The 13,422-nt window shown below is 34.4% G+C and overlaps 1 protein-coding gene across 3 annotated transcripts in view; it reads left to right on the top strand.

Annotated features, from left to right (window-relative positions):
• CDH10 (cadherin 10) overlaps positions 1-13,422 on the top strand; it is an 89,882-nt gene that overhangs the window by 63,466 nt on the left and 12,994 nt on the right. For all 3 annotated transcript variants that reach the window (XM_071736634.1, XM_071736636.1, XM_071736635.1), the window contains 4 exons: positions 3,748-3,935; positions 6,455-6,708; positions 9,294-9,430; positions 11,647-11,768. In XM_071736634.1, coding sequence (XP_071592735.1) covers positions 3,748-3,935; positions 6,455-6,708; positions 9,294-9,430; positions 11,647-11,768 — 701 coding nt within the window. The remainder of the gene's footprint in view (positions 1-3,747; positions 3,936-6,454; positions 6,709-9,293; positions 9,431-11,646; positions 11,769-13,422) is intronic.

Below are 13,422 nucleotides of genomic sequence, written 5' to 3' on the forward strand. Positions count from 1 at the left end.
TTTCTGTTAAATTCTGTTAAAGAAACAGTTAAATTTAAGACAGCATATAAGCATCAAACACAGATATTTATGCTCTTACTTTTTTCTTGTTTATTAAGCAGTGTGTTAAATTAATATTTAGAATGATGGAATCAATGACCATTTTTATATGACTTATCTGACAGTCAAACATTGTATTTGAGCCAGATGAGGATTTGATGCAGCATCCCAGAAATATCTTTGCATTTTTCTGTTAATGTCAGTGTAAATCAGACATGACCTTTGGTTTAAGGAAAGTTTAGTTATATTCTCATGGGGTAGGGGTAGTGGTGGTTTCTTTTTGCTTTTCTTTCTACTATCTCTCTGCCAAGAGCTTTGTTAGATATAAATGCATGTTTCACTGGAAATCAAAGATAAAACATTTATAAAGCTGGTTCATTTTACTAGATATTTGAAATTAAAAATAGCATCTGACCTTAAAAAAGCCTTACATTTAATCTCAGAATGCAAATAGACTTTATAATGACTCCAGATTTTAATAGAGTTCAATGAGACTAATGGAATAGCTATTGTCTAAGTTAAATTACTCATATTCTGTTCCATTAATAAAAACTAGATGTGTTTTAGGTTCATGAGACAATCATATTTATATGAGATTTATAGATTACCAAGAAAAATATTAAAAGGTCCATTACATTTTCTGTGGCTTTATTAAAATATTAAAGGTACATGGTCCAGTAAAATGTTTCATAAGAGATTAAACTTCTCCCATAAGAAACTCATATGGAAATTGTGGAAAATTCTACATATTTCATTTTATTATACTTTCTCAAAAAAAGAAAAATTAAAAAAAAAGAGCTATTAATACCTCTGTTGTTACAGAGCAAGGGCTCTTCAGAATGTTTTTCTCCTCTTAAAGATCTCCTAAAAACCATACAGGTATCAGTGCCTGTCTTTCTGAGGGAATGATAAAATTTAAAATGTTATCAAGGTTCTGCACAAAAAGGCTATCAAAGACTTCAGCGATTGGATCTCTGTTTCAACTGTAATACTTCCAAGTGTTCACAGAAGTAAGGAGATGGTGTTTATCACTGATAAATGGAATAGAGTAGTTTATGAGTCTGACCTGAAATAAGTGCATCTCTGTTGTGGTAGCCCGTGTCTATTACTATAGCCTGTATTTCTCTATAAAAATATTTATCCTCACATTATGTACCTACTCCAGGGTAAATGAGAAGAAGAGTAAACATGAATAAGATTACTTTTTCATTTTTTATGACTGGCTGAAATATTTCCAGACACAAGTGTGTAGACTTTAATCTTCCAGCTGATTTCCTTATTATATAGAAGAGCTTTTAGTTTCCTTGATCCTCCATTTTTATTTTTGACAGACTTATGAGAGAACATCACTCACTGGATTTTCAAACAGTAATCAGTCCCTGAGGGAGCAATGAGAAAGGAAAAAAAAGTAGTTTTGAGAGAATAATTCTAGTTTTGTGTAGTTTGTGTTCTGATACAGTTTCTAAAGCTGCCCTGTATCCCATACTTAGTCAATGCATTAAATGCTTCCAGTGACAAAAATAATAAAATGAAGTACTTCATACTATGGTGAGTATTTCTACAAATTGATGGGTTAGACATAAAAATATCTTTCAGATGATAGGTTTCTGGTTATTATCGTTCTCTGTTTCCACTACTTTACTAATAATTGAAGATATGACCTCTTACTACTTTCTTAGCAAAATTAATGAGCTGGGTATTAAAGTGAGAGTCAAAGTAGTGTCCACAAGGCGTACCTTGGGGAAGTAGTTTTAAGCACTCCAGAAAAAAATGTAGGGAATAGTTGACACACAATAAAGCTAATTATAACATTTAATTATTAATTGCGGGAGAAAAACAAAGTGGTCTTTTGTTGAATTAACACCGTATGGGAGCAGAAGTTTGCTTTTTTTTTTTTTTTTTTTTCCCTTCTTAACCATTGGGTGATTACAGGGAGATTATATATGAACGTAGCAAAGTACACAGAATTAGGAATTAGAGAAAGGTAATGAAAATATCAGATCAAATGCAAGATAAATCACAGAATTGAGAATCCAAAATGTAACTGAGCAAAATTAAATTCACATAAATAGAATGTAGAGTGTCTATGACCTTAAAGTATTAATTCTGTTGCCATATAGTAGTTTCATATCAAAAGCTGCTTAAGTAAAATCGAATGAAAAAAAAAATTAAAATATTTCATTTGATATTTTATTTAAAAAATATATACAAATGCATTTATTATTTTGAAAAATTTCTCCTTTTTTGATTTTAAAAAATTATAACATAATGAGGAGAAAAAAAAAAAAGTTCCGTAGAACGAGAAAAAGACTCAAATATCCCATTGAATAATATTGCTGTAGGTGTTCCCTAAAAGGAAAACAGTTCCTTGTTACCATGTAACTGGCTTTTAAAATAGTCTATTAAGAGACACTGATAATTCTCAAATGATTCACTTGTGTTTCACTGAAAATATCATAAGATCATGTTGCCAGTGGCCTTCCCATACTGCTTTACCACTGCTCTCTTCTCATGCTTCTTCCTCATTGCATGCTAAAATCTCCCTTTATGGACTTTTTTGCTTTTTTTTTTTTTGTTTAAAATGAGCTATGTATGTGCTGCTCTTTAGGTAGCCTGTTCAATATTTTCCTGTTGTGGTTTCTGGTCTTTACCCGTTCCACTGTTGTGTTACAGGTAACTGAACTATTTTTCTGCCTCACTTTTCTTACCTTAGGAAGTCTCTAAGCAAAATGACAAATTGTGGAACACTTACCTAAGGCTAGAGAAGAAAATGCTTTGATGACTTAACTTTCATCTTTTGAATGACAGCTGTATCTGCATTCATTTTTAAATCTTTTCCTGAGATTTCTTCATAGTGCAATTTGTGCCCCACATGTTATCCAACCATATGTTCTGACAGATGGGTTCAGAGTTCTCAACCCTTTTTTATGGTTTTTCCAGTAAGGCTGGGGCATAGAATACTAAAATGTATGGTAAGATACTTCCTTCAATTTATTGCAGCATTTATGAATGATGACAGTTTTATTCCTATTTTATCAGCTATGTGACACCACAATATGGAGATGGAACTGAGCTAGGAAATGTAGCACAAAACAAAAACTGCATAGTTCCTGTGCCATTTTTAAATATGCAATAACTGCTTTGAAAAGTATAGGCACACCTTCTGTTTGTGGATTTTCAAAATCAATCCCTGCATTAAGATGTCATTCAAATTTATTTAACAATGCATCTGACTACCTAATTTTGAAAGCTGAAATTTCAATCTGCTGCTTTGAATTGGGGAGTGAAATTAAGGGATTTTGTTCTTTGCATTGTTTCTATGATAAAACAGATGTAAGTTGTATCCCAGAAAATTCACTTGGAGGAAAAACAAAGCAGTGAAAAGTTCTTCTGAAAAGAAGGCAGGGCAGTCTTTCCTGATGATGATCAGGAATAAGACAAGAAAAGTGGAGAATTTATTTGTCTTTGAGAGATCACTTTCAATACTATTTTTCTGATTTTGTTCTTCTGTGATTCTGTTTTCAGTCTTCTTCCCAAGTATTTCCCTTGAATAGTTGTCTGCCTCACATTTTGCCTATCCTCTAAATACTAAATGGCAAGTTCTCTAGAATAAGAGATATACAAAATATATATAATCAGCTATTATGTGGCACAATGCATGTGTAATGGCTTGTGGGGCTCCTGAGTGGCTCTTTGTCTCTTTGCCAGGTACCGTCCACCTTCGCATACCCGAGTCCTCCCCAGTTGGGACACCCATTGGCAGCGTCAAAGCAACAGATGCAGACACTGGAAAAAATGCAGAAGTAGAGTACAGAATTATAGATGGCGATGGGACAGATATGTTTGATATTGTGACACAGAAGGAGACACAGGAAGGCATCATAACTGTGCGAAAGGTGCCTATTTCCAACATTCGCTACGTGATTTTGGGGTCAATGTTATGTCACAAATTTTTGTTAAAAGAGGTGCTCAGATCATGTGATGATGTGATCAATACTTGCAAACAAGCTCCATCAGTAACTGAACAGTATTATTTCCTTTTAAATGAACTGGAATTAACAGGCAGTAACATTATCTTTATATGTAGCATTAGTGGCAGTGAAATATGTAAAAGACAGACACCCCCCCCCCCCAATATGTTAGTACTAATTATCTATGTGATTTCAAATTAAGACTTTTTTTATTATTCATGTAACATTTTCTTCATGAAGCAATGTGCAGCTCACTTGCTATTGAGAGGCATTTATCTGGGAAATTCTCATCAACTTAGGAGCTTAGGTTTCTCATAAGCTCTTAGGAAATAACTAGCAAGGCTTGAGTCCTCTTCAGCGTTTGCCAGAATACAAACACAACCACAGAAACTGAGTTGTAAACTGTGTTTTTTAGTTCTTGTTTCCAAAGTGTCAGCTGGTTGACATGGGAGCAGTGAATAACGATGGTGTCCCTGTTTAAAAGCTATCTTTAGCACTGCTCTCTGTCTTGTATAGAGCACTTGCAGGCATGTAAGATCTCACAGCTAAAAAAACCAAACCAAACATTCTTCTGCTCCTCAACTATTTCTCAGTTCTTTTCTTGGGGATTTTGAGATGTGCTTCTAAAAAGTTCAGGCAGCATATGTAACATAACTGTTTATATTAGCTTTTAAAATAAATCTCCTTAAGGAAAGAATAACAAAGTAAGCACTACTATAAAGTACATCTCCACATCTCTTGACAGTGGCAACCAAGGAAAGAATAAGTACTGCAAAGATTGGAATGAGTTCCTTTTTAATCTCTCTGTTCTTAGTCAGCATTGTAGTTCATTTGGGAAGAAATGAAAATATGAAGTTTGGGGCCTGAAATTTTTTCTTTTCCTAGTACTTTGCAAATGTTACTCTTGAGTTGCTCCTCTTTTGCTTGCTTCAGATTTTTCAAACAGACTGTTTTATTAAATCTATACAGTCTTGATAAAAAAACAAACTTCAAAACAGTCTAATAACTGGATCAATCATTAAAAAAATGCTATATTACAGTAGCTCCAAAAATGTCACCAAAAATGCTAATGAACAAGATCTTCTCTTTTTTTCATTAGTCATACATTATACTTCGCAATTTTCAGGATGCTTTTGCATATTGATAAATAAGTAGCTTATTAGGATAGCACAGACAACAGCATTAACTAGCAATGAAGAAGGTATTTTCAGTTTGATTTTTATATTCTTTATTTTGTTAATCTTTATCCAGGTTGATGGCAATAGCTGGTGTTCCTTTACCGAACTCTTAAGTAAAAAGTCTTGATTTAATAACTGCTGCAAAAGAACCTTTTCTATACAAGTTTTTCTAGACAAGTTCTTACAGACAAAATAATTGGTTAGTCAAAAGCTCACATATTTTGGTAACTTTTTTATTCTTTACTGGTGATATGCTGAAATACCTGTATGATCCACACACTTTATATCCATGTTTTACAGCATAGCCTGAAGAGATGTCTAAACTGGATATGAATGTACCAGTAGTAAATTTAATACATGTACATGGAGCACATTCTGGCAAATTAAGCCAGCTCATTAGAATAAAGCAGGACTAATATAGCTTCTTTTCTTGTAGGCTTGAGGCCAGTATGCCTTAACAACAGCATGCTACACTGAATAGAGTGTAGTACACCAACAGTCAAAGATAGAGCTTATATAGCATCACTGTGTTGCTTTTCACAATTATATTAATAGATATTCTCCCCTTTTGCTCTAGCTACTTCTTTCAAACAAGTTTTGGGGCAGTGGGGAAATTCATTGTTTCACTGGACTGTATCCTCCTGCTCTTAAATAGAATATTTAAATTTCTAGGCTGTCGCTCTGATATCTGTCATGAATATTAATTTGTATTTGAAAGCAGGTAGGCAGAAAAGATGTGTCTTCCACCACCCATTTTGATGAATGAAAACCACCAGTTTGATATCTCCCTGAGATTTTGGGGAAGTTAATGAGCTCTTTTGGGTGTCAGAAAGGTAAAATCTCAGCTTGCTCATTTCCTCAGTATCATTAATTAGCTAAAACTTTTTATCTATGACAGAAAAATTTGAAGGAATAGAGGTCCTTTTCCTTCCAAAATGGTTTCTAATTATAACCCTGAACCTTCCTTCCTTTCACTTTAAAAAGTTACTGCTGAAAAAAATGTCAGTTCTATTTTGTGACAAAAACGTCATTTCTATTTTTCAAAAACCCCTCTGATGTTAGATTCATTAGATTAAATGAAAAGGAACAAAATTAAGCTCCTACTGTTTCTCTATAGAAAACTTTGACACACACACCCCTCTGTAAAGGAAACCCCAAATATTCTTGATATTTAAGGCCATTTAAGGCTTCAGTTTCCATTATGTATATAGTCCAACATCTGTCAATATGCAATGTAATTTAATATAACATCATCTTTCTTTTTAGCCACTGGACTATGAGACGAGACGACTTTATACTTTGAAAGTAGAAGCTGAGAATACCCATGTGGACCCACGTTTCTATTATCTTGGGCCTTTCAAAGATACAACTATTGTGAAAATCTCTGTAGAAGATGTAGATGAACCTCCTGTTTTCAGCAGATCTTCTTACCTTTTTGAGGTGCATGAGGATATTGAGCTGGGCACAATAATAGGAACAGTAATGGCCCGAGACCCTGATTCAACATCAAGTCTGATAAGGTAATACTGCAGTCTCTGTAAGCACATAATTTGCTTAAGAAATTAAGAGAAATAGTAATACACCATGAATTTGCAGATGCTGACTGTTCAAGGGAAGAAGGTGATAATATTTTCTGTTATATTTTAGTGTCCCAAATATAGGTAGAGCTTTAGAGAATAGAGTTTATAGAGAATTGTGCTATCTATGAACCTATGAACACCTCGGGGAACAGCCATTCACTTGCACACAAGAGACAGAGGAAATGATTTCTAGTACTTCAAATCTCTGAAAACTTGTAAAATTGATTTCAAGTAGGCTCTTCAGGACTACTTCTTGCTTCACACTGTGAAAAAGTAATAAAACAATCTATGGCCCAAGAAGGGGACAGAGCTTTCTAATTCTTTTCTCTAGTCAGTCCTGGTGCTCATCTCATCTGCTCTGGTTGGTGCCTTCTGTTTTGTAGGCTTGTCACTACAGAGAATAAAATTATCTTGATATGTGCTCCAATACCCTAAGAAACTAGACACTAAACGATTAATATATTTAAAAAACCATTTCTATAGATACTGCTAGATGCTACATGGCACATCACAGGTAGCTGAATGTAGTAAGTGGTATTTTTTGTTTGTTTGTTTTTCCAAACTTCTATCCATTAGTTCACTTGAAGAAAAAAGAATAGAAGATATATATGATAGTGTTCTTCATAGTGCAGTCACTTATTTTAGTTTGAATTTAATGCCCTATGGTCAAATACAAGAACTTTAAAAAAGATTGCATAGCATAGATCAAATTCTCTTTAATGTTTGCTCTGTTCCTCAATGTCCAAAGCAGCTTTGTATATTCATTCAAAAAATAATTACCTAGGATAAAATTTTACAAGCTTTTACTTCTTACAATACTAATACTAAATGCCAAGAATTGTGTGTTCTGTTTCACTATAAGAGTGTACTAGCAGACTTTTCTTCAATGTGGCCCAATTCTGCCAAGTAGTATGATAAATGTTCTGTACTTTGCAAAATCCTACATTTAATTCCACATCAAAGGTTCAATCCTAACTTTGAAAGCGATGTTAAATACTGGAAAAAATGGAGGAAGGAGCAATTTTCTGACTGTAGTTAGACATCCTGCCATATTGTGTTAGAAGAAATTTTGCCTGCAGTAGTACAGTAACTATAGCAACACAGAAGGTCCTTTAACATCAGTAAACTAATGAAAGTGAAAGTTCTGCATGTAAAATTATTTTTATAGAGATTTTTCTTGATTTCTAGTGAATTATCGTATCCTTAAGTATAGAAACTGGGATTATAAAAATACTTTTGAAAAGCTCATAAGTTAGCTGTCAGTTTAAGTCTGAAGGAACAGTACATTAAAGACAAGTTTTCTTTTAGGATTAAAACAATCCTTTAATTATTGTATTGAAATTCTGGAATTATATTACATTATATTACACTATATTAATTTTATTAGAGATAATATACTATACTAAATATACACTTGTAACAGTTTAACACTGGGCCAGTAATTAACTGAATGACAGATGCTCTCTATTAATCCCCCTCCCTGATAAAGAAAGGAGAGGGAATAAGGGAGAGAGACTTATGGGTTGGAAACTGAACTACACAGCTTTAATGAAGCAGTAATGATAAATAGGAAAAATTACTAAATATATACAAATATACAGGAAAATGGATACCACATCCCTCCCCCCTTTTCCCCCAATAACTTTCACGTCACCACTGAGGCTGCAGGGCAGCCCTGGGAAAGTCCAGGCTGGACTCCCGGAGTCGGCAGCAGTCGGGAGCTGGAGGCAGGAACACACAGATATGGGCTGGCACAGACTGGGACAACAGGCAGAGGAAGAAATGGAATCATCCCAGGATGCTGAAGCAAAAAAGGGACAGGAAAAGAAGGGTGAAGGTGAAGGGTGAAGAGGAAGGATGAAGGAAGGGGCTTGACCCTCGTGATGCCTCAAATTTATACTGAGTCTGATGCATATGGGATGGAATACTCTGTTTGGTCAATTCTGGTCATTTGTCTTGTCTGCTTCTCACTAATGGAGGGCTGCAGATGTGCAGCCCTCTTTACTCCTTTTTCTGGTTCATCAGATGTTCCTCAGAGCTGAGCAGTGGCCTTGGCTCTGCACAACATTCTCTATAAACCCTTATAAACCTTAAGGTTTATCAGTCCTAGAAGCAGAGACTGAGAAACTCGCTGTTAATTTCAGCAAGTACAGCTACATACACTAGCTGTTTGCTGAAAACAAAATTACCAGACAGAAAATTAGCTCTATCCTGGCCCAAACCAGGACATTCCACCCTGTATTCCATACCGTTTGTGTCATGCTTCGGTCATTATTATCCCTTATCCCTATGTAATATATATTACAATGTTGTATCATATTTATGAAATTCTGAAATTTTTATACCTCATTCCATGGAACTGACCTTGAGAATTCTCATATGAATTTTTAGAAACTAAATATATGTCTTCTCAAAACCATTATAATGTAACACACAGAACCTAAAAGCTGTATTGACTTGCAAAACCTGCTTTCTTCCATTTTCTACCATTTTAATAATACTTTTTCTTTCCTTATTGCATTTAGGTTTTCTCTGGATCGTCACACTGACCTTGACAGGATATTTAATATTTATTCTGGGAATGGGTCCATCTATACTTCTAAGCCACTTGACCGTGAGATATCACAATGGCACAATCTTAGCGTTATAGCAGCTGAGATCAGTAAGACAATTTGGTCTCTTTCTTTCTTTCTTTCTCTCAGTTTCCCTTACCCTGTAAGGACTTTATTACCAAAGTCCTCCCTTTCTTCCCTCTCACCCTGTGCTATGTACACTGAGAACAGCTAACAGCAGCTGTTTCCTCATTGTGTTTTTCCTTTTCTACTTCCACAACCGAGCTTGAGTGTCCAAATTACTTCTGAAATGTTGCTCAATTAAATAATTACATTGGAGTAATTCTGTTTTCTTCCTTTTCTTTGAGGATAATGATACAATTTTGCTGTTAAAGTAGCAGAGTTGAGGTTTTGTCTCTATTGCTTTCTTCATTTCCTTAGAAATAATTTCATTATATCTTCCTACAGCTCTTGGAATCAATAGATATACAAGTAATGTTCAATTTGGCCCCTCATCTGTAGCATTTCTTGGAATACTTAAATAAGCTGTCTGTAAATATTTTCATATTAAAAGTACAACAGCAAAAGCAGAGATCCTCCTAAAACTGCTACATTACTGAAGTGAAAAAATTTTCTACGGGATAAATGTCTGGTCTTTTAAATCTTTGAAATCCACTAGCTTCAAAGACACTTGGTTTTTTGGGTTAATTTTACATCATTCAAAAAAAAAAAAAAAGAAAAATACTGGTCATCAGCATGGCTGGCAAGAAGTACTCTGCAGAGAACTAAATGGAACGTTGTGTCCAGCCAATTAACTGCTCTTAGCCTGTCTGTGCCCATTTCTCTAGTGCAGAGCAATAGGCTGCTTTACAGAGCACACCGAGTACCTGCACTTTTTTTTAAACCTTTTTTTTTTCCTCCTGCAGTACGTGGTCCTGAGCATATAATCCTTCACAATGCTGTCTAGTATTGTAAGAATGCTTTTCAGAAGTATTTGCATAATGAAAAAACTTAGGCTGCTTGTGTGCTTATATCACAGTTCTAAACTTACTTCCTTGTCAAGATTCTGCAACCAAATTTGCATTTGGTATGTAGCTGGAGTAGCTAGCATTTTCCAAAGAGGTACGTTTGGGTTTGGATGATGGAATAAAGGGGAGAGATTTAGGTCTTTAAATCTTTAAAAATACTACTTGTGAAGCACGAAACAGTGGGAAAGCAGTGCTAGACTAGAAGGCATTTGTAAAGTTAATACAAAAATACACAAAGACTATGACAAATAGTGCCCCACGCCTGCCATTTTAAGATCCATGTCACTCTTGAGTAAAGGTGTTCTGAATAAAAAGTGAACTTAATGCCAGTAACTCCTAAATGTTTACTGTTTTATTTGAAGAAGCTTAAAAGGGGAAAAAAAAGTCATGAAACAAGCCAAAGCAAAGCAAACAAAACCCCACCCATGAGTAATTTTTAATCATCTCTACTGTCAATTATCCCATTCCATTAAACCTGCAAAATCATACAGTATTTAGCTGCAGACAAACATAATTCCAAGAAATGGCTGCATTTTTTTTACTTCCAGGCATTATTCTAGATTCTTGGTAAGGCAATTAGATCAGCAAATGGGAACAGGGACACTTATATTCCTGAATTAATCTGTAGCTAATGAGATGGCATTCTAAATAGTACCAGGGTTTTTGCATTTTGCAAGGGGAAAGTTGCTATTCTTGTTTCTTACCCTAAGGTCTGAAAATCTACATTCATATGTTTTAAGGCAAATTAAACATAAAAAGTCTGATTCTAATAAATTATTTTCCAGATTTTTTGGAAGTACTTCAAATGGTTTTATTAGAAAGTCTCCTTTCTTATTAAAATACAAGAGAGGAAGTCAGACTTGACAGTTTTTCAAAATACACATATACCCAGTCAATAATGCCTTTTCTGTTTAAAACAAAACAGATCTCAAGTAATTTTTAAATTAAAAATTAAAATCTTACAGCAGAGTAATACTCCTGAGCCTACCAAATAATCAAATCTGTCGTATTAGTAATGATCATGCTTTTCATATACTATATCTGCATAGAGTTTCAGCACCTATTCTTATGTAAAAGCTTAATTGCTCGCTAGATACCAATATTTTCTTTTTTTACTCTAGGCTAAACATGTCCTTATTTTTCAGGATGTGTGATTCTTACCTGATGTCAAGTTTTTACAGTAAATTTTGACCATTTCTATACCTGATCTTGCGTATCAATTGCTCTTTAAATTTTGAAGAAAACAGAAAAAACTTCTAGTAGGAAAATGAAGTCATTCTTCTCTCTTCTCTGGTCAGACAACCCCAAAGATACTACTCGTGTTCCTGTCTATGTGAGAATTTTGGATGTTAATGACAATGCCCCACAGTTTGCTGTATTCTACGATACTTTTGTCTGTGAAAATGCAAGAGCTGGACAGGTATGCCTTTGATAAACACTTCGCACTATGCAGTTTTGCTATGGTACTGAACTTTAGATCATTCTCTCCTGTTAGGAGAAATCATGTCCAAATAGCTTTTGAAATGTTAAAAATTAAAACAAAGTAACTGTTGGATTACTGTGCAATTTCAGTATAACAGCATCAGTGTGGGAATTACAACTGTTCTTTTCCTAACCCTGTGCTACTCTTACATCTTGACTAGATATATCCAAGAAGCATGTTCAGAATTATTTTTCACAATGTGAAGTGTTATATGCAACTGCTAACATGTTTGAACAATATTTTCAGTAACTCAAATAGCAAATTTTGATATACTTAAATACATGCTGATGGTGGTTACAGATATCAACGCCTGTCATACCTTTTCTTTTTTGCCTCTTACAAACTAGAATTTTTATGTTAATTTAAATGAAATGACTGCACTGCTTAATACCTAGTTGCTAATAGGCAGTTTTTATGCTCCAAGGGCTAGAAATGTGGAGATTCTTGTTGGATCCCACAAGGACAAAGTAAAGATAATACAGTATCAGGTGCAACTACCCCATTTGATTGAGCACAGGCAGAACTGGTAGGCATTAAAACTATAGTTGTTAGCCTAATCCTATAGACACAGAAAAGAGAAAGGAAGGGAAAATAAATAGGAACCAAAAGGTAGAGAATAAGACAGAGAGGGAAAGGAGATAAGATTCACCACCCAAGGATCCAGCAATGTCCAGTTGGTCTCCTGGCAGGGGGGGAGGTGGTCCAATCCTTTGAGAAGCCAGGTGTTAAGTGTCTCTTTTATGCTATTTATTTCTTGCTGCTCCTCAGCTGCTAGCTAATTGCTGCTTGTAGAGTGGTCACCTCTCTTGCAGTCTGCAAGATTTGCCCCAAACAGAAATAATTGGCTGAACTTCTAGAATTTTTTTTACAGTTGTAGTATCTTCTATAAATGTTACATTGCTGTTTTAATCCTTTAAAATGCGACACATGGATTAAGAATTGGAAAAGCATAGCAATGATTTTTCCTCTTCCAGTTTCACAAGAATGGTCTTGGGTAAAAAAAAAAAATTAAATTTAAATGCAGTAATCATAAATCTTCTCTGAGATTTTCAAACCTGTTCTGTCCATGTTACTAATTAGATGGTGCAGGAAACTCTTAATAAAAGAGATATTTTTTCATGTAAACATACTTTGAGGAACTCTGGTTTTCTTATCCATCTAGAATATTGAGGTCAGTTAAATTAAAAGTAAATTTAAAAGTTATTTCTGCATTACACTGGGGTTTTTTGTTTACATTCAGAAAACACTACCAGTTAAAAAGTTTTAAAAAACCCACACATAATAATTATGACTTACAAATGAGAAGCTAGATAAATGTATGTATCCTTGAATGTTTATTTAAATTAACAAAACTCAATAGTGTCTTCTTTAAAAGAAAAATATGCCACCTTTACTAAATGGTCCATAAATATAAACATTTTGGGGAAAAAAAAAAGTTGAAAAAGATTCTTTAAAGAAAAGAATTCACAGGAAGAAAAGCAACACAAGATAACATGAGCAGTCTATTTTCATGGAATTATACTCTTCTTGATTACTGGTAGATCACAAATAATACTTGCTATCTTTTAATTCAGTCTGTCCTGAGAGGCTG

This window comes from Heliangelus exortis, chromosome 2, assembly GCF_036169615.1.
Source record: "Heliangelus exortis chromosome 2, bHelExo1.hap1, whole genome shotgun sequence".
Lineage (NCBI taxonomy): Eukaryota > Metazoa > Chordata > Aves > Apodiformes > Trochilidae > Heliangelus > Heliangelus exortis.